This window comes from Neodothiora populina, assembly GCF_041146345.1.
Source record: "Neodothiora populina strain CPC 39397 chromosome Unknown canker_contig_3, whole genome shotgun sequence".
NCBI lineage: Eukaryota > Fungi > Ascomycota > Dothideomycetes > Dothideales > Dothioraceae > Neodothiora > Neodothiora populina.
The window spans coordinates 21,927-42,558 of NW_027191417.1; the positions used below are offsets into that span (position 1 = coordinate 21,927).

The 20,632-nt window shown below is 48.6% G+C and overlaps 4 protein-coding genes across 7 annotated transcripts; 3 read left to right on the forward strand and 1 right to left on the reverse strand.

Annotated features, from left to right (window-relative positions):
- Positions 1-2,683: 2,683 nt before the first annotated feature.
- AAFC00_004432 (uncharacterized protein) lies at positions 2,684-4,439 on the forward strand (the record flags this gene model as incomplete). Of its 2 annotated transcripts, none has more annotated exons than XM_069344071.1 (5): positions 2,684-2,930; positions 2,979-3,273; positions 3,337-3,760; positions 3,816-4,065; positions 4,117-4,439. In XM_069344071.1, the coding sequence occupies 5 exons, from the start codon at positions 2,684-2,686 to the stop codon at positions 4,437-4,439; spliced, it is 1,539 nt and encodes a 512-aa protein (XP_069196485.1). The 2 variants fall into 2 exon arrangements, with proteins under 2 accessions (XP_069196485.1, XP_069196486.1); XM_069344072.1 differs by having other exon boundaries at positions 2,894-2,930.
- A 3,423-nt stretch (positions 4,440-7,862) lies between these two features.
- Positions 7,863-9,087, reverse strand: AAFC00_004433 (uncharacterized protein; the record flags this gene model as incomplete). Of its 2 annotated transcripts, none has more annotated exons than XM_069347768.1 (4): positions 7,863-8,070; positions 8,127-8,450; positions 8,506-8,583; positions 8,633-9,087. In XM_069347768.1, the coding sequence occupies 4 exons, from the start codon at positions 9,085-9,087 to the stop codon at positions 7,863-7,865; spliced, it is 1,065 nt and encodes a 354-aa protein (XP_069196488.1). The 2 variants fall into 2 exon arrangements, with proteins under 2 accessions (XP_069196488.1, XP_069196487.1); XM_069344073.1 differs by having other exon boundaries at positions 8,633-8,817.
- A 2,578-nt stretch (positions 9,088-11,665) lies between these two features.
- AAFC00_004434 (uncharacterized protein) lies at positions 11,666-13,806 on the forward strand (the record flags this gene model as incomplete). Of its 2 annotated transcripts, none has more annotated exons than XM_069348166.1 (2): positions 11,666-11,875; positions 11,938-13,806. In XM_069348166.1, 2 exons carry the CDS (start codon positions 11,666-11,668, stop codon positions 13,804-13,806), a joined length of 2,079 nt encoding a protein of 692 aa, XP_069196489.1. The 2 variants fall into 2 exon arrangements, with proteins under 2 accessions (XP_069196489.1, XP_069196490.1); XM_069344074.1 differs by having other exon boundaries at positions 11,702-11,875.
- Positions 13,807-17,216: 3,410 nt separating this feature from the next.
- On the forward strand, positions 17,217-18,609 carry AAFC00_004435 (uncharacterized protein; the record flags this gene model as incomplete). Its single annotated transcript, XM_069344076.1, has 8 exons — positions 17,217-17,336; positions 17,396-17,481; positions 17,539-17,747; positions 17,810-18,140; positions 18,192-18,258; positions 18,330-18,386; positions 18,441-18,513; positions 18,569-18,609. The coding sequence occupies 8 exons, from the start codon at positions 17,217-17,219 to the stop codon at positions 18,607-18,609; spliced, it is 984 nt and encodes a 327-aa protein (XP_069196491.1).
- Positions 18,610-20,632: the final 2,023 nt, after the last annotated feature.

Here is a 20,632-nt window from a genome sequence, read left to right on the forward strand (position 1 = left end):
TCCGCTTGCATAAAGGATAAATTGCAAGAGTCTACCTTGAGGATCATACGAATCATCTCACATCATATTGCGCTGGACATCAGGTAGTTTTGCGCACATAAGATTGGTCACCAAATCTATGCAACGCGCAAGTCGAGTGGTGACTGACATGCATACATCAGCAATATTTAAAAGATCTTGAGGAGGAAAGGTAAAACTCCAATCATATGTCTAGTCTTAATATGGTTATCGCGCTCGGTTCTCCCCATCTGTCTTATTTTCGACCACGTACTTTGTGACATATTCATGCAATGGTCTTGCAGCGGTCCTTCCATTCGAATATGCGTATATGCCAGCTTGCTGCCTGTAGCCCAAACACTTCTCCCGCTAGGTATCTCGAAATGTTCACCAAGCTTCAGATGTATTCTACGATGAGATCGATGAACACGCACCTACAACTGATCGTTGTATTGTTCGCTAACAAAGGGCTGATCGTTGTGACTGGACCAGATGGTGCCCCTGTAGAACAACCTGTTGAATTCGCACGGTCAGCTGGAAATCATTATATGCGATCGAGCATGCCAATGATGTATGTCTTAGGCATTAGTGCCAATTCACTCATCCACCCACTGAAAGGTTGTCCGAAATACTCCAGCTTTCCATATTTGCTTATGTACATGCCAGGAGTAGCTTCACCACCGATATTGAGATAAACCCATCGAGGGTCTGTGCCTGTAGACGCCTCAGGCATATGCCAATTGTAGGTTCGTCCGTCGAAATATAGGCCCGAGTCTGAGGCATTACCCACATCTGTGATTTGGCCTTGGCTTGCTTGATCGCGGCTGACACCTGTGATAGCCCAGAAGGACTGATAAATGTAAGTCTGACCAACGTATCCTCTGTCGAAGCCGTGTGTATATGTTCCGGTCAAATTGGTCTTTTTGTAAGCATGTAGTACAAAAACGGGACTTGGGTCTGGCTCGTCAAACTGCCGTGGCACGACAATTGAGGCCCAAGTAGATGCAGCATACAGCAAGATGAGTTTGGGTGAGAGAATCATCTTCGTAAAAGCAACGAGAACATCCGTGGTCAGACAGCCTTCGTGGTGCGCGGTTCTTGTTTTTCCAATGCTGGTCGACGTTAAAACTATGTGGCGTGTGGAAGGATCTATCTATATACGTGTCACACACTGTGTTGAGACATCCTTGTCGTGTCAATTCTACTTAACTCTATAGCTCCTGCGTTTTGCAGGCGCCAAGTGCTGCATGTCCATGGAGAGCATCTAAATTGTTTACCTGCACCAGAACGCACGACCTGGGGTCAGGCTACTAGTACTCAAGACAAAGATGTCCAGCTTTCGCAGCTACCGACGGTCATACCACAAAACAAGGCAGGTTATTCTCAAGCTCCCGACAAGCAGTCGATACACATGGACATGATTGATGGAATATCTGCGATGCGTTCCTGACGAAAGCTTACTGGGCGCAGGGAGCAGTCATCACTAACGACAAACAGGATGAGCTGCATATAGTAGCACCAGACATCGCGATCTACAGTATGTGTAGCTGAAGCCAGCTTGGAACGTGGCGTTCGTGAAAGCTAGATTTGTTCATATCATCGAACCGGTCCTTCCATAGAAAGGAGTAAAGGTCTAAAGCTTCAAGGGTGCGTGACACATAGATCATGGCATCGCCGTCGCCGACCACTTTTGGCGCTCCGGAGCAACATGGATGTTCGACGAACAATGCTGACGAATATGTGGCTGTCACGACGACTCCTCGCATATCGAGCTACATTCAAAGGCGATACCCCTACGAATCATACTTTGGGCGAATCATATCACCAGCACAGAGTTGAAACTTGGCCTCGTCAGAGAGAGGAGTCGATCAAAACCCGACCAGGACGATACGGCCATTTTTTATCTGCCGAGACTGCAACAGCCAAGATATGGTACCGCATCTGATCTATCCGAAGTGATTGAAAGAGATAATTACGAGTGGAAGACAGATAAGCAAGTCCGAAAACGTCCGATGCCGGTCTTTCATGCAAGCTGGGTCCCCGACATTCGCCTCTGTGGGGACTGGAGAGATAAGGCAGGCGAGATGCACACACTAAGCGAGGCGGGGTTCGCTAGACCAATGGTGGGTGAGATCGTGATGTGTTCTGCGATTCATGTACCGCGCGATCATGCTATAGCTTTCTAATCGGACCACTTATATATCTTCATTTGCGCAGGATGTGTTGATGTAGACGTAGTCGTTGTTTGATTCGACTGCCTGCCACTATACAAAGAAGTAAAGAGCGGGCAAGTACCAACGAAGACGCACTGACCCATTGCCGAGAACACTTACGACCTCGAACTGCACGCGCTGATAAGAGTCTTATTGGCTGTGCTGTCGTATAAGCTCCCTTGGCATGTTACCAGTCGTACGGATTCTCAACATCTGTGTAAAATATTTTGCAAAGTGCAGGCGATTAGCCTGTGCCCGGCGGCCATTGTTGTTGAATGGCATTACCTTGCGATAGGATACATTGGCTGTTGGAGAGATATCTGTACGATCGGCAATCTAGCCTACGTAAGGCGATGTGAGATGTGAATACTAACAGTGTTTCACCGTGATGGTTGTATTCGTACATAAATAGGATGAACCCGCCCAGGAGGTGCCAAGGGCCTTCCTATTCATGTTGCACATCGCTTACTACGATGTCTTCTCACCATAACCCAGCAGTGGCGGTCGAGAAGAGCTGTTCCCCGAGTCATAGTATTGATGCAAAGCAGGGGGTGTTCGATGTATCAAGCGACGCGAAGGAGGCTGCTGTCATTGGCGAGTCTAGCAGCTTCATACTAGATCCCAGGAAGGAGCGTCGTCTTGTATGGAAATTCGATCTTCGCATTCTTCCTGTGCTCGCTGTCATGTATCTCTTCAACTCTCTGGACAAGTCCAATCTGGGTACGACATCTCTTACGCATCTTTTATGGTCCCTGCTCACATGTATAGGAAATGCAAAAACCGCGGGTCTCGAGAACTCATTGGGCATGAACCCGAACGGAAACCAATACAGTCTCAGTCTGAGCATTTTCTATATTCCCTACGTCCTGACCGCTCCATTCCTCGCATTGCTGGGCAAGAAATATGGTCCGAGTCGAGTCTTGCCTCTCATGATGTTTACCTTTGGATCCATGACTCTTCTCATCACTACGACAAAGAACTTCGCTGGTCTCATGACATTGCGCTGGTTCTTGGGAATGGCAGAAAGTGCCTTCTTCCCTCTGGTCATCTACTATCAGACAACGTAAGTCGTAACGCTGGGTCCAGACTTCTCCTGATGTGCCGTCATATGACTAACAAACTATAGCTTCTACCGCCGCGGTGAACTTGCTCGTAGACTTGCGGTATTCTACGCAGCATCCAACATAGCTGCTGCATTCGGTGGCCTCCTCTCCTTTGGAGTGTTCCAAATTGAGGGAGGAGCGCTCGACTCATGGCGCTATCTTTTTGTGGTTGAGGGCGCTGCCACTGTGCTCTTTGCCATCTTCGCATACTTCGTTCTCCCAATGTCAGCGGCAGAAGCGAGCTTCCTGACGGAAGAGGAGAAGGAGATAGCATATCACCGCATGCAGATAGACAGCTCTTCGGTGGTGAACGAGAAACTCGACTGGAAACGAGGGTTGTCAGTCTTCAAGGAGTGGACATCCTGGGCTACCTTGGCCATTCAGATCTGCGTTGGTGTCCCATTATCCTCCGTCAGCCTTTTCCTCCCGCAAATCATCAGCCGATTAGTAAGTCGACATCCCAGCTCTCGCTACACGATATCTCGATGCTAATTCCATCAAGGGCTATGGCAAAGTCAAGACCAATCTGTACACTGTAGCTCCAAATGTTACAGGTGCGGTGATGTTGTTAGTACTCGGGTTCTCTAGCGACTACAGCCGTCTGCGATTCCCCTTCGTCGCACTCGGCTTCGCCTTCACATGCATAGGCTTCATCATCTTTGCAAACGTCGACATTCACTCGCAGCTCCAAGTCGCCTACTTTTCATGTTTCATGATGACCTGGGGTACCAGCGCACCCTCTGTTCTTCTGGGTGAGTTGTTTTTGTTGTCCAGTATTCGTGCATTACTAACCAATTCACTAGATGTATGGTACAACAACAACCTTGCGGACGAGAACCAACGCATTGTGTTGACATCCATTGGAGTTCCCATGGCCAACTTGATGGGTCTTGTTTCTTCCAACATTTTCCAGAACAAGGACAAGCCGAAGTACCTCCCCGCTCTCATTACCACCGCAGCATTCGGTGGCACTGGTTGCATTCTCACAGTGCTTTTGGGCCTGTGGATGGTGTACGACAACAAGCGACGCAATAGAGTACAAGGAACAAATCTCAGAGCGAAGGATGTGCCGACCGAGAGATTAAGAGATGGACCAGATTCGCCCGAGTTCAGATGGTTTCTATAGATGCTCATACGATAACAAGTCTACGATTTTATGCATAAATATAGTTGAGCTGCTACCCGATGCTATGAGCCATGACTTGTCCAGTTCCACGACCCGAGTTCATACCATGTCTATGTGTTATCTCGAACCTCTTGTCAATCACCTGTTGATTGCTTCTTATATACTCTGCAGTGTACTTTTCTTACATGTTGAGGGATATAAGGTGTCAGATTGATGAAGTGTTCATATCATGAGTATTCATACGAGCAAATTACATGATATGGTTTATAATATCTATATATCATCCTTACTTGTTCAGTTTCCATACGAAGACATCAGCAGGCGAAATTGCATCGCCTGATCCGATGAGTAGTTGACCATCCACTTCTGGTAGGCTTTGCGACGTTGATCCGTAGTTGAATGCCCATAGCAAGTCTCCTCTTCGCATGAGTCTCAGCGAATCCCCCAAGTCGTTCTCCTTTGTAGGAACTCTGCCGACCAGATCTTTGATGTCGGCCTTAGCAGCGACATCACCCAGGTAGGAAACAAGGAAATCTACCGGTGGATTGAAAGCAAGATAGTGGAGATCATCCTCTGCGCAAGCGGCGGGTTTACCGGGTCGATGCGGCGAGGTATACGTGACGGTCGAATTGCTAGTCTTGCCCTCACGGGCACACGAGATCCATTCCTCACGACGAGAAATGTTGTATTCTTTGCCTTGGTAGCTTACACCGCTACCTGCATAGCTAGGGTGTGTCTCGACGCGGGTGACTCGCATTGACAAGCGCTCTCTCAAGGTACCGACTGAAGGATTTAGCCCTGGCGTGTATGCAAAATCTGGTGTGAGAGCGCCTGTGTGCGGGCCGAAGACTGCAGGACCAGTGAAATTAGACAAGGCAGTATTGAAAGCCTCCGTGATGATGGACATGCTCGGCACAACAACCATCTTGTATCCGTCAAGATTTGCATCTGGAGCAACAATGTCGATGCTGAGGCCGAGACGTCGTAGTGCAGAGTAGAAGTTCATGACCAGATCAGTGTATTGGAGCACGGCATCCTGGAAGCTGGCATCTTTAACTGACCATTCACCGCTGTAAGGCTCAATTGTCCAGACCCAGTGGGAGGTGTAGTCCCAGATGAGAGCGACATCAGCCTGAGGTTCCTCTGTCAAGGTCGTGGCACCCCAGCAGTGTGGGCAGATCTTCTTTGGCGACAATCTGTGCCTCGATAAAGCCCTGATCTTCACTGTCGTCGGCGGTGAAAAGACCAGACAATGTCTGCTCTTGTGCGTACGGGACTTGACGCCAGCGGAAATAATTGACCAGATTGCCAGAAGCCGCGAAAGTTTCGAGGGTCCAAAGGCGGACTTGACCTTCTGCAGGAGAAACGCGATATGTGTTCCAGTTCAGTACGCCCGGCTCCATCTCCATGACTCCAAAAGGCCCGTGATTCTTCTGATAAGCTGCTCCGGCAATTGAACGATACAAAGCATGATGCATAGCTGTATAATCAGGTGGCCCAGTACGAAGATACTTGGCCATGGTCTCGTCTGTCATGTCCGTGAACTTGTCAAAAGCAGAGAGAGGGTATTCGTCAAATGTAGCTAGATCAATCCCAACTTCGCGGCTGAACTTGTAGTGATCGAAGTCGGTGAACATCATCTGGAAGTTGGTTGTGATGGCTTTACCTGGCGAATACCGTCTTATAATTGTCGCTTGTTCTTTCGCAAAGTCGGTAACCATATCGGAACTAAACTCATACCAATCGAGAGTGTGAAGTTCGTTGGTGGTATATACATTGAGAAAGGGTGGTTGTACAGCGTCAAAATCCGTATATTGTGAGGACCAGAAGACGCGACCTTGCGCCTCATTCATGTTCTCGATCGTGGTATACTTTTGCTTCAACCAAGCCCTGAATCTCGTGATCGCATCCGGATCATAGGAACGCACGGTATCATGACAACCAAATTCATTGTCTAGCTGCCACACAACTACGTTGGGATTGTCACCGTATCGTTGGGCAAGCTTCTGAGTAATCTTCTGGCTTTGCTCACGATAGGAAAAAGAGGACATGCTGTAGTGTCTTCGAGACCCGAATATCAATGTGGCGTTGGTGCGGTCCACATAGTTGACGTCGTACTTGTTTGTAAGCCAATTCGGCGGCGTGGCGGTAGGGGTGCCGATGATGGCCTTGAGGCCGTACTTGCCAAATAGGTCCAAGGTCTTGTCTAGAAGAGTGAAATTGTAAACACCTTCACTGGTTTCCAATGAGAGATCAGTCAAATTCATTGATTCGGACGAAGGAAATATTGGAATCCTTCATGCGAGCCACGTCGGGCTCCCACATGGCTTCTGGCCATTGAGATGGATAATAATCAACCGCTATATGAAGACCGCTAGACCAGCGATCTTGGTTCGGAGCAAGAGTGACATTCTGATCACGTCTTATCACGGTCTCGCGACCGGTAGCAAAACTAACAGCAGTCCCTGCCAGAGAGCTGGTAACGATATAGGTAATCCGTGACACACGCATGTTTGCTTAGTGATGATCTCAATGACACCAAGTCTTTACTCTTAGTCGGCTCGCTGGTTATATATACTCAGCAATGTTGGAACTATGATCGGCATACTGCCGACCAATCTGCCCCTCCATGTAGATCATCTCGTGATTGAGGTAATGCTGCACGTCCAAGATCGTCATCGCTCAACCCTTCGATGAGGTATACGAGGTCAGTGTCCACCTGGATACTACCTTACCTTGGTGGAGCACTGAGCATAAGGTAGGCTCGAGTTTTCATGTGCCAAGGCCGTGGTGTGGGGTACATACACTCAATCACGTGTGGCGGTGAGAACGTGGCAGGAGCCTCGACCTGTGAGTCTTGGTGAAGCAATCATATGGGAAATCGACAAAGATATGGGTAAGCTAGGCAGAGTTCATGTCGGTGGCACATCCAGTATGCCATGTGCAAACGCTGCACCCCTGTCAGATTCTGACATTCTCGGTATGGTGACAATCGGATACCGTCTGCTCGGGAGAATTCTCGCGTGACTAAGGTACCTAGACTGTGGAGAAGGTGGTGCTAAGTGCGGGCCGATATCGTGTGCATCTAAGCGGAGGCGGGGTTGAATTGCGGGTGTGATTCGCTTGTTTCGATACAATGATCAACCGATACCGAGATTGTAGAAGATGTGTGCTGTCTATAGTATACATGCAAAATTCGCTGAATTTCTCGAACGATTTCCGACGTGATGTCCCGTGCTCTTTTCTGGTCAGAAGATAAACCGAAAAAGATCACGAGCGCGGCGCTGGTGGATCTGCGATTCAAGCGAGTGTCTTGCTATTATTTCACATTGCGGGGTCGTAAACATGGATATCTACCTTACGTTTGCCGTTGGAGTACCAGCGCTTATGTAAGACCCTGGGGGGGTGGGTGTCCCTTGAGTTTCAATGCACCCGGCCAGCGTGCATTCCTCCTGTGATCAACAACTCGCCACTTGTCATATATGCACTGGCATCTGCCAAAAGGTACACTGCAGCAGCCTTGAGGTCTGTTCTGTCACCTATTCGCTTCATTGGTGGCTCGGTGTTGAAAATCTCGCCGAGTCGGGGCCTTGACTTTACCAAATCTATCGTCATGTCCGTTGCCATGTACCTGGTCATAGAGTTAGTTCTGTCTTTACATCATGTCACGGAGCAGAAAACCCTTACCCAGGAGATATACAGTTGACCCTGATTTGTTGATCGGCCAGCTCAACGCCTAATTGTCGCGTCAAGGATAGCACACCTCCCTTACTCATACAGTAATCGCTGGTGTATTGATCTCTGCTGGCCCGGTGAGCAGCCACTGAAGCAATCATGACAATCGATCCCGCGCCCGAGGCTTCGTTATTCAGAGGCTGGCTGACCATTTGCCTCGCTGCAAGCTGGGTACAATAGTAAGTTCCGAGGTTGTTGATCTCGAGACATTTCTTGACAGACTTGGGGTCTCTGTCGAGGAATGGCTGATCTGGACAGATACCTGCTGCAGTAATCCTGTAGGTGCATCAGCGGTGTCCTACAAATCACCCAATTTCTAGCTAGCACGTACAGTCCATCTATGCGTCCGAAGTCTTTGATGATATCATTGAACGTCTGCTGCAGTACATCGTAATTGGTGACATCCGATCTATATTAAATTAATACAAATCCACTATTCGCACATAACTTTTACTGACTGATAGTATCGCAGCTCTGAGCAGATCTCTTGCAGCTGAGCACATGCCTCGTGAGGCTGAGGAGATGCATCGACGATGGCTACTTTGCCCCCAGCTTCAGCTACCGCAAACGCCAAAGCCAGACCAATTCCTCTGGCAGCCCCAGTTATAACCGCTACGCGGTCCTTCAATGACATGAGATCCATCACATTTGTAGTCAGGTAGCTGTTAGGGTCTATGGTTGCCCTGTAGGTCGAATTCTTTGCTGCATCGGTAGATATCCCCCTTGAAGACGACAACACAGAACTACTCGAAGTCGACCAAGCTGTTGCTCGCTCTAGTGAAGAAGCCGACAGCAAGCGCCGAGGTGATGATTCCGCCAAGCGGCGACGAGTGAGAATACCAGAACTCGCCGCTCTTTGTCTAGCAGCGACTAAAGGCGCGGAACGTGAGAGTGAAATGACAGCCTTGCTCATTTTTGCGGTAGTTGTAGCAGAAGAGAATCAATACCAAATTTGTTAATGTACACGGAACATATCGCCGTATATACTCAGATTTTGAGTACACGTGAGAATATCTCCGCCAGGGTGGATTACGGCTATATACCCTAATACCCTGTATTGCCTACAATGCGTTTACCTCAGCTGGTACACAACCGACCTGAGCCATTCCCCAAGCGCGATCCCCACCAACCCCGCATCTCCACATAATACCGCAACCTTCTGTAGCCTGTTCGATTAGCCGCGCACAATGCTTTGGCTTTACTCACCGCAAGAACCAGTTTATAAATAGATCTCGGGGGATAACTGCATGGGTCAGATATTTCTATCTATGTCGACATCTTACTAATGAGTATAACAACAAGTTTCTCGAGTCCTAATGCTCGGTATGACTGAATGTACAGTATGTCACGACAACAGCGCGGTGAACTTTCAATTGCAGATCAGGTCTAATGGGTAAGTGTTGGTATTACTATGTTCTGCTATCCATCTCATATGTTGAGCGTAATGTTCTTCATGATCTGAAACTCGGCCAATCCATACTTGCTACCCTCTTTACCCAGCCCGGACTCTTTGATACCTCCAAAAGGAGCTTCTGCAGCACTAATCTTGCCGGTGTTGACGCCCACGATGCCGACCTCGAGCTCGTTCGAGACACGCCAGATGGTCCTGAGGTTTTCGGCGAACATGTATCCTGCCAACCCAAACTCGGTATCATTGGCCATCTGTAGCACATCGTCAACTGTATCGAATGCGAAGATAGGTGCCAAGGGTCCAAAAGTCTCGTCTTTGGCAACAAGCATGGATGTCGTCACGCCAGTCAAGATCGCTGGCTCGATATAACACTTGCCCAGATCTGCTCTTGCTTTGCCTCCGTACAACAGTCTGGCACCTTTGCTGACAGCGTCATCAATGTGGCTCTTGACCTTAGTGACAGCGGCTTCGTTGACGAGCGGCCCACGCGTGGTCGTTTGGTCCATTCCAGAGCCGACCTTGAATTTCCTCACACGCTCGAGAAGGGCCTCGACAAACTTGTCGTGGATTCCCCATTGCACAAATAATCTGTTTGCGCACACACAGGTTTGACCAGAGCAACGGTACTTGCAAGCTACAACACCTTCGATAGCCTTGGAGATATCAGCATCATCGAAGACAATGAACGGTGCGTTGCCACCGAGCTCCATGGACACCTTCTTCATCGTGCCGGCAGCCTTTGCGGTAATCATCTTGCCTACGCCCGTGGGACCAGTAAAGCTGACTTTCTTGATGATGGGATTCGTGTAAAGCTCTGTGACTGCGTTCCGGTCACGAGTCGGTACGACTTGGATAACGTTGGGTGGAAGTCCGGCATCTTGTGCTAGAGCTGCAAGGGCCAGGGTGCAGAGGGGTGTCTCACTTGGGGGCTTGATGATAACTGTGCAGCCCGCAGCTATAGCTATAGCTGGTCCAAGTTTCTTTGTAATCATCGCGATGGGAAAGTTCCAAGGAGCAATGATGGAACAGACACCAATCGGTTGGCGGATGATGAAATTCGTGCTTCCGACGTGTTGTGAAGGGACGATGTCTCCATAGGATCGAATAGCCTCCTCAGCGAACCAAGTGATGAAGCTTGCGCCATATTCTACCTCGCCTTCAGCCTTAGCCAATGTCTTGCCGTTCTCCAGAGTCAAAATCACCGCAAGATCTTTGGCGTTGTCCTGATCAAAGCAGCGAATTTGTGCAGTATCTTGGACCGTGCATGTTCAGTTGTAGTCCGGAACTCCTTGAAGCATGACTCCGCGTGAGAGATGGCTTTCTTGAAGTCATCCACACCAAGGTCGGCGATGTTTGCAATGACTTTGTCTGTCGCCGGATCATAGACAGGGAAGGTCTTCGGTCCAGGAACCCATTCACCACCGATGAACCCTGATTCTATGAATAAAGATGCGTTAGAGATAGCCTCCTCGACAGAAGCGGGGTGCGATGAATAAGACATGTTACTAGTGGATGGCAGCGAGGGCAAAATCACATTGAATCGATACCAAGAATTTAGAAAATTTGAGGCGCCGCTGGGATGTATAAAATATTTGACATTCGCTTACAAGAATCTCACTATAACTAGAGGGACCATAACCAGAGAGGCTGCGTTTCGCTTATATGCTCGACATGGCCAACAATGTCGACAACCATCCAAAGGTTCCGGACGTAGCATGGCAGATGGCCGGAATTCGTAATCGCAACGACAGATATCCACTCTGCGACTCATTTCATGTTATATATATTAATAATAATTATCGGAAACAGTGGTTCGGTCTACCCCATGTTAAGAAATCTCCAGGTTCGGAACAAATGTTCGTAGGGAAGGAACCCGCACAGTCACATGTTAAGCTCGGCTATATAGCTCGGTCATTGACTATTTGCTCGCATTATAATAACCGTCCAACGATTGTGTCGGCTTGTTAATGATCAATCAGGCGAAGAGCCGAAGTAAATAATCAAATCCACAAATAGAGCTTCGCTGACACATGTTGAAGAATGAACATCTATCTTGTCATACCCTTTTTGAACCGCGGCCATGAATGGACATGTCGATACCGCACAAATCGCAAGGATGTTGTCTGCTCATGAGAAAGAAGACAACCAAGCTGTCAAAGAACTCAGAAAGTTCGTCATAGATATTTGTCGACAGAATGGTGGCGGTCATGGTGGTTCTGCCATCGGCATGGCGCCTATGGCTGTGGCCCTTTGGAAATATGCGATGCGATACAATCCCTCAGACCCAGAGGTGAGTAACAGACCATAAGTGTATTACATAAGTCGCATCAACTGAGAAGTGTGTTGTTACAGTGGTTCGACCGGGATCGCTTCGTTCTTTCCAATGGCCACGCAGCGATGTTACAATATTCTATGCTACATCTTGCGGGATACCCCCACATGACTGTCGATGAGATCAAACTCTACGGAAGTGCAAAGGCAGTCGATCTATCAACCGGCGAATGGAAAGCCACGATCTGCCATGCGCATCCAGAAAATGAGGTTCCCGGAATCGAGGTTACGACTGGACCACTTGGACAGGGTGTGGCAAATGCTGTTGGTTTAGCTATTGCATCAAAGAATCTAGCTGGAATCTTCAACAAGCCTGATGCTGATGTAGTCGGTTCCCATATCTATTGTGTCACAGGAGACGGTTGTATCCAGGAAGGAGTTGCGAACGAGGCTATCGCCATTGCTGGCCATCTTGCTCTTGACAACCTGACACTGCTTTATGACAATAATCAAGTGACTTGCGACGGACCCCTTGACTGGATCGTATCTGAGGATGTCGATGCCAAGATCCGAGCCATGGGATGGTATGTTATTGATGTCCTCGATGGAGATTCGTCTGTCGCAAGCATCACTAAAGCTCTGGCCGATGCAAAAGCATGCAAGGGCAAGCCGACTTTCATCAACATCCGCACGACCATCGGTTATGGCACAACGACAGCTGGCACTTACAAGTCTCACCATGGCACGTATACGGACGACGATGCCGCGAAGCAAGCTTCCGAAGGTGTTGAGGCTACACATACCTTGACTGAAGGCACAAAGAAATATTGGAGTGAAGTCGTCGCCCGTGGTGAGAAGCTCGAAGGAGCATGGAATGAGAAGGTCAAGAACTACTCATCTGCACACCCTGAGCTTCACGAAGCCTTGCAGAACCGACTACAAGGCCGATACAATTTCGAAGAGATCCTGGAGTCGTTGAAGGCCCCGGACACGATCAAAGCCACTCGTGAATTCAACGGCGTTGTGTTCAACAAGCTTATGGACAATATCCCAAACATGATCGCTGGAGGCGCCGATCTATGGAATTCGAATCAGATGGGAGACCAATCAAGCCGAGTGTTTGATCGCGATTCCCCAGCTGGTAGATTCATCCGATATGGTATCCGAGAACACGCAATGGCTGCCATATCTAATGGCCTCGCTGCATACAGCCCTGGATGCTTTGTACCCGTCACAGCTACATTCTTCATGTTCTACCTTTACGCAGCCGCAGGCGTACGTATGGGCGCCTTGAGCGATCTCAAGGTCATTCATGTCGCAACACATGACTCTATAGGAGAGGGTCAGAACGGACAAACACATCAGCCGGTTGAGCTCGATTCTCTTTTTCGCGCAATGCCAAAGATACAATACATTCGACCATCGGACAGTGAGGAAGTCATCGGAGCCTGGATGGTAGCGCTCGGAGCCGAGAACAAGCCCAGTATCATCTCCTTGGCTCGCGACCCAGCCCTGTCCCTGATTACAAACACTGACCGACACAAAGTCCGTAAAGGAGGCTACGTGATCGTTGAAAAGGAAGATGCTGTTGTAACCTTGATTTCATGTGGTTCTGAGCTCCAATTCGCCGTTGAGGCATCAAAGCAGCTAACTGCTGCTGGGATACCGACTAGAGTGGTCAGTATGCCGAGTATCCGCCTGTTCGAAGAGCAGCCTGAAGGTTATCAGGATTCAGTTCTATCGACAAAGCATATCATCTCGGTCGAAGCATATGTATCTAGTATGTGGGCACGCTTCTGTACTGCGTCTGTCGCAATGGACTCGTTCGGCTACTCGGGGGCTGGTAAAGAGAATTTTGCCCGCTTTGGCATTGACACGGATGGCATCGTGAGGAAAGTGAAGGCTGAAGTTAAAGGGGCAGCGCACCGTCGCTGGAAACTGTTGAAGTAGTGCCGTACTGCTAGATCTCCTTGTAATCCAGTTCCTTAACTTTGATTATCGGTCCTTCGGGTGCTTGCCTTCTCAGCTAGCTGTCGTGTCCATGTCAACTATACCTTCTTACGTGCTGACAGAAGCCCCTTGGCCACGAACGCATCCTCGAGGATACGTCGAACCGTCTTCGTCTAGCCTGATACAGAGCATATGCCGGAAACAGCCCGATCTGAAGAACCCGGATCGAGGCACGAGTCAGCAGGACACGTGCCGACTCCAGCTTCCCCGCACCTCCACAAGCCAAGTCACCCTAGCACAATAGCGCACGGGAGAGAGTGTGGGGGACGCTGCAGGCTGTATCAGACCCCTTCTACCTGACTTCATGACAAGGATATGTGATTACAGACTAGATTGATCTTGCCTATGCCAATAGTCCTGCGTAGATCAGATCAGGTAAGTGACAACATGTTTTTGCGAAAGCCGATACCAAGATAGTCTGTCTGCATGAAGCCTAATTTACCTGCACATGCGTCCGATCCGACAGTACAATTCGGGGGGCCCCAGAGGCTGTGGGACAGGCATAGCAAAGACCCAGCGGCTTCTCGATCACAAGAGACTTAGCGTACGATTGCCCGGACCTGATTTGTATAAAGACATCCTTAAACTGCATCCAATTAATTTCGACCTTCTCTCATCAGGTTCTTCTACTTCACCAAAGAAACACACTAATCTCGTCCCCCCTTGCTCATAGTCATCATGTCGGCCACTAGAACTTGGTTCAAGCCGGGCAAGCAGACCCAAGTCGCCATTACTATCAATTGTCTCCATGCCTTCTTCTTGTAGGGGTTATTTTGCAGCGCCTTTTCCAGCTCCACCACTAACATCAAGTACGTAGGTTCGGTTACGATCAAGGTGTTTTCGGTGGTCTGATATCGAATCCCGATTTCTTGGATATTGTAGACCATCCTTCTGAAGCCCTGTTGGGCTTTATCGGTAAGCGTCACTCAATTCTCTCCATGCCCCATACAGCACAACTAACAACGTCTTGCATAGTCTCGAGTTACAATCTCGGTTGTTTAAGTGGTTGTCTTCTGAACTTTGCTGCTGGCAGCTATCTGAGTCGAAGACAGGCTCTATGGACTGCGATGTTCATGATCAGTGCAGGCGCTGTGCTGCAGATGACTGCTTTCGGTGTAAGTTTCCACGGTTCAGCTGTGCGAACCTTGACCATCTGACAGAATTTAGACACCCCAAATGATCGTTGGCCGTATCATTACCGGCATTGGTGTCGGCATCGACACATCAACCGTTCCCATGTAGCAAGTAGTCATTAAATCCCCAGCCCGTGTCACTGCTAAGATTTCACTAGCCAAGCCGAGTTATGCAAGGCCCACGTTAGAGGACGTCTGGTCACCACCGAGGTAAGTAGATTTATTGCCGCTCTTTCGACAGGTCTTGTTCGCTAAGTGTATCTGCAGGTTTTGTTTACCGCCCTTGGCATAGTTTTCGCCTATTTTTTTGCCTATGGCATGGACTTTGTAGGAGGCGCCATCGCTTGGAGACTGCCCATCGCCATGCAAATCGTTCCTGCATTGGTCATCTCTGTCATTCTTATCGGCCTACCAGAGACACCTAGATATCTCATAACACAAGGCCGAACAGAGGATGCAATCGCAGTCATGTGTCAGGTTTATGGTACAACTCCCGATGACGAGTACATTCAAACTGAGAAAGCCGGCATCATGGAGAGTTTGGCGATTGAGACTGAGCAGCCTTTCCGATGGTTACATGTCTTCAAGAAAGATCGTATCCACACAGGATGGAGAGTAGCCCTATCTTTCATGGTGCTTGCATTCAACCAAGTAAGTCCACCAGCAGACGCAGAAATCGATAGGATGCAATCACTAATTATGTCTCAGTGGTGTGGAATCAACGTCGTCGTCTTTTATATTGCTACCGTCCTGGAAAATAACGTCGGCCTATCAAGAAATTCGTCTCTTATCGCTGGTGGTTGTATCAACCTTGCTTTCGCTGTCGGTTCACTCGTACCTGCACTATATTCGGACCGTATTGGACGTAGGAAGCCTATGAGTAAGCGACCTCCATTATCCGTTCCATTGAGGCAGAAGGAAGAAACTGACAAACTTACTCAGTGATCGGTACAATCGGCATGGGCTTTTCGCTGATGTGCATTGCTATCCTTCTTTCGTTCCAGGGTTCGCCGCAAGAAGGCATTACCTCGAAAGCTTCCATTGCATTTTTTGTGATTGTAAGGCTCAGATCGTTGCTTCTATGCTGATCGGAAATGCTGACAGTCGGCTCTTTAGTATATGGTGTTCTTCGGCTCTAGCTTGAACGCAATTCCATGGTGCTATGCCACTGAGATTCTCCCCTTGAAGGTGCGCCAAAAAGGCACATCATTGGCAGTTATGGTTAACTAGATCTGTGTAAGTCACACATAAGGCAGGGTTATCGACGGCGAAACTGACACCCAAAGGTTTTCATTATCGTTATGACCACACCAACCATGATCGCCAATATTCGCTGGCAGACCTACCTAGTCTTCATGTCCTGCGTAAGTCTGCTCCAGATTCTGAAAGTACATGTAGTACAAGCGCTGATGAATGCAGAATTTCGTGATTGCGCCTCTTATCTACTTCCTCTACCCAGAAACTGCACGACTGTCCTTGGAGGAGATCGATCATATCTTCATCAAGGATGATCCATTGTCTCTCGATCACACTGAGTCACCAGAACCAGAAAAGTACCCCAAGGTGCACGAGACCGGCAAAATTGAAGTTACACGGATAGAGTAAGACAGAAGACCTTGAGATGCACAAATCCGAGATTGGACAAGTGATGGATTTCTTTGCTGTAATAGACGAATGGTGGCTGAGGGCACATCGAGCACAGCTTTTGTTCGTCTTTCAGAATATTATGAGATTACCTTACACGGATCGCCACAGCTCTCGTAGAGGCGCGAGTCGATTTCAATTACGTATAAATGAGTCCATTAGATGGCATTTTCTCCCGCTGCAAGCCAATCACGATCCAGGGCCACTTAAGACCGGATAGACGATTGCGACCTGATTTACGTAAATGATAACACTGGAGAGAACAGACAAATGAAATCTTCGATTATCAGACGAGAGCTTTCTGTCATTCCCAGAATGCGATATCAATGTACCACGAGGTGGCCGTTGACCTTGCGCGGGGCCTCACGATTTGTGCGTTATGTAGCCGTGAGGGGTGGTCCATTACATATAACCGATCGCAATAATTATTATGGTCCAATCGACTTTCTCCAACTATTTTGCAGCGGGAGTATCTTTGAAAACAGACAGTCAAAATATACCAATTATTGCCAGGAATTGGACACCCTCTGATTCTATCTGCGACTGTGACATCCTGCGAACAATAAAGCTACAATGGATCAAGCTCTAGCCAAGTTCCCAAAGGGTCTACCAACCCTCAAGAAATTAGCAGAATATAACCAGGGCTCCAACGTGCCGCCTGAGACTGCTTGGTTCTGGGGTATAGAAGATGAGGTATGGTAGGATTTGACAAGAACGTTTCATACTCAAAGCGCTGACGGAACTTTCTGCAGATTGGCCGTCTCAACCTACTTACTCCAGAAAGAATCCGCGAGGTGAAGGACAAAGAATTACTAGAGGGCGATGTGGTGTCTCTCAAGTGCGTGCAATATTTGCGATATAAGGCATTCCATTGCTGAACGTCTCCATCGTACAGTTGGCCAATGATGCTGCCCGCAAAGCCCGCCTTTGGGAGAGATGCATGTAAACATCGCATTGCGAATCACCCGGACGGGCCTGTTGTCTTTGACGATTGGATCGACATGAACATTCAATCCGGAAGCCAATGGGATGGCTTTCGTCACTACGGACATCAGACCCAAGGGCGGTTTTACAACGATTTGACCCCATCAGAGGTCCTCTCTGGTAAGACAGATCGGTCCTCGGCGTAGTTTTGAAGATGCAGAAACTATGCTGAGATATAGCAGGCACTCGTTGTGGGATGCAGGCGGCCTCAAATCACGGAATCGTCGGCAGAGGTGTGCTTATCGATTATTACGGCTGGAAAGTCAAGAGAGGCGAGGCTTACGATCCCTTCACCGCTCATGCCATCCATCTCGACGACATCTTAGCAGTGGCAAAAGATCAGAACTTGACGTTCCAAACCGGCGATATTCTTCTTATTCGAAGCGGTTACACAAGTGGATATTACAAGTACGAGAAGGAGGACCAAGCAAGGCTCGATGAAGCCGGCTCTCTAAAACCATGTCTTGCCGGTGTCGCCCAGACTGAGGAGATGAAAACTTGGCTACATGATTCGTGAGGGCACAATTCTTTCCAAGTGATATAACGCTGACATTTCGTGTAAAGCTACTTCAGCGCTGTGGCAGGTGATGCCCCAGCATGGGAGTGCTGGCCCCCTAAGGACTGGGCTCTGGTAAGTTCAATCAAATATGTCTCAGTCAGATATGTCGAATATGCCATGTTTAGAGCTGACATTGGAGCCAGCATGAATTTCTACTTGGTTCCTGGGGTGTAATGATTGGCGAAATGTTCGATCTGGAGGTATGTTGGCTGTAGGTGGGTATGATAGACTCTGTAAACATGACCGCGGTCCAGGCCTTGAGCAAGAAATGCGAAGAAAAGAAGAGATGGTCCTTCTTTTTCATGAGCACCCCGTTGAACATGCCAGGTATGTCGCTGTGATAGTGGTACTGATACGATGCACATTTCTGACAATATTCCAGGAGGTATTGCAAGTCTCGCAAATGCAATCACCATCCATTGATAGGGGTTCGTTTGACTTGTGTGGAAATAAAGGGGCACTTGGGCTGCCAACATGGAAGTTTTGCATGAGTTGTCCAAATGAAAATCTCTCAATTTCAAGCCCGGGTATTCCTATCGCCACCCCATATTGGCTGTAAATGAGTTGCACTGATGTGATTTTTCTCCCTAACACAACACAGTATACTGTACAGGACGTGCATGTCTTAGATATGATATTGAGACCTGACCATATACAGTCGATTCGATAGGGCCCATGGCTCATACAGGACCAAATATATGCTGCAACTATTTGTCTCGGTCCAACTGGACCAAACTGCACGATCAACGCGATCACCCTTCCTGTAAAAAGAAGTAATTAATGTAGCAATCTGGGTCACGGCCCTTGGAGGCGTAGTATTCATCATACACATTTGTATTTTCAACTCTAAGTCTATCTGAAACTTTTCAACGTAACTAGTATCAATATATATGCTGTTTGAACGTCAAATCAACAAAGCTAAGCTCTCAGAGGTGTTGTTGCAACCACATTTTGGTGCTTGACCTGGCACAGTGACTGTCATCATGCGCCCCCTCTATCATTGGGCTGAAGTGCTAACGTACCTTAATCTTGGGTGATTCATATTGCTCGGCTACCTAGGTACTTGGGCTTAGCTGCATAAGATAAGGTAAGGTATGGAAGGAAGTCATATAGCCGAGATCCAATGCACACGATGATGATTTAGCAACTTCAAAGTAATTCAGCTAGTACGGTACCCTTCCCCACTCGAGAAAACATAGGTACCCTTCAACGCATGATCGCCGAATGAGTTGAATCTAGATACCTTGTTGTACGAGCATCAACCGCGCCCTATTCGGCAGGGAAGAGCTCCGACATTGGCGATAGTGATGGCGCCGCTAACCTTGTTCGAAACCTACTTAATAACATCGAGTGGCAATATAACTTGATGTTTATACCTTAGAGTCTGCAATATGAGCTTTATCTCATTAGGGCAACTGCTAAGGATTAAAGGGTTCGTAGTGTGTGTTGAGGCAAGTGCGCAGATGGCAACAGCGGAATCCTTCAGCCGCCGCCTGCCCCACGGGGCGTACTGGTACGAGTACCAGATGCAGACGAGGCAGCTGCGGCCCGGGTCTGTGCAGCCAAATTAACAGGCGTCGGCTTCACTCGCGGCGGCTTGGCCGGCCGTGACACTATCGCCGAGTCAGATTTAGACTTTGATGGAGAGACATTCCGGGAAGCAGTGGAGGTAAGCCGTGGAGGTTTGTGGGGAAGGAAGGTCGAAGGCAAGCCTCGTCCGTTCCTGCCGTTCCCCGCCTTCACGACAACCCGTGGGGGAGACTCGAGTCTTTTCAATCTATGTCGATTTGCCCAGAATCATATCAAACACATTGAGAGGAGAGTATTTGAGTTGGACTTGTGAACGGAAACACAGCACATCCATCATAGTAGTATTATCGCGCATGATCATCTTCCCATATCCAAGATGCCTAAGTTGCCATCTGAAGGAGGCAATCGCCCGGCGACTCAGTCGCGCACGAATTCGAATTCGGAAGCTCCAGCTTCTCAAACAGGGCAGGTGCCACCAGTGCGGTATCGTGCATCAAAGGCGTGTCGTCGCTGCAATGAACAACGAGTCAAGTGTGATGCGAGCGAGCGAGGCACTCCTTGCACAAGGTGTGAGCAGAGACAGGTGCCAGACTGCAGGTTGATCGAGTCCAGGAGAGGTATCTACGTGCGAAAGCCTCGGAGGAAAACCCTCGACTCAAGTACGGACCAGGCGGAAAACACAAACCAGAAGAAGAAGAGCAGTTCGGTTGATGCTATGAACCCTATTCGAAATCATGAAAACGACAATTGCCATGCACCAGCAGCTATGGACGGTGTGATTACGCATGAAAACGCCAACATCCAACCTCAAACATCAGCAGCAGCATTGTCAACCTTGGCTTGGCTTTCTTCTAGCGAACACAATCACAACGGCCACAATCGTCTAAAGGACTCACAGATTGAGTCACATTCTCAA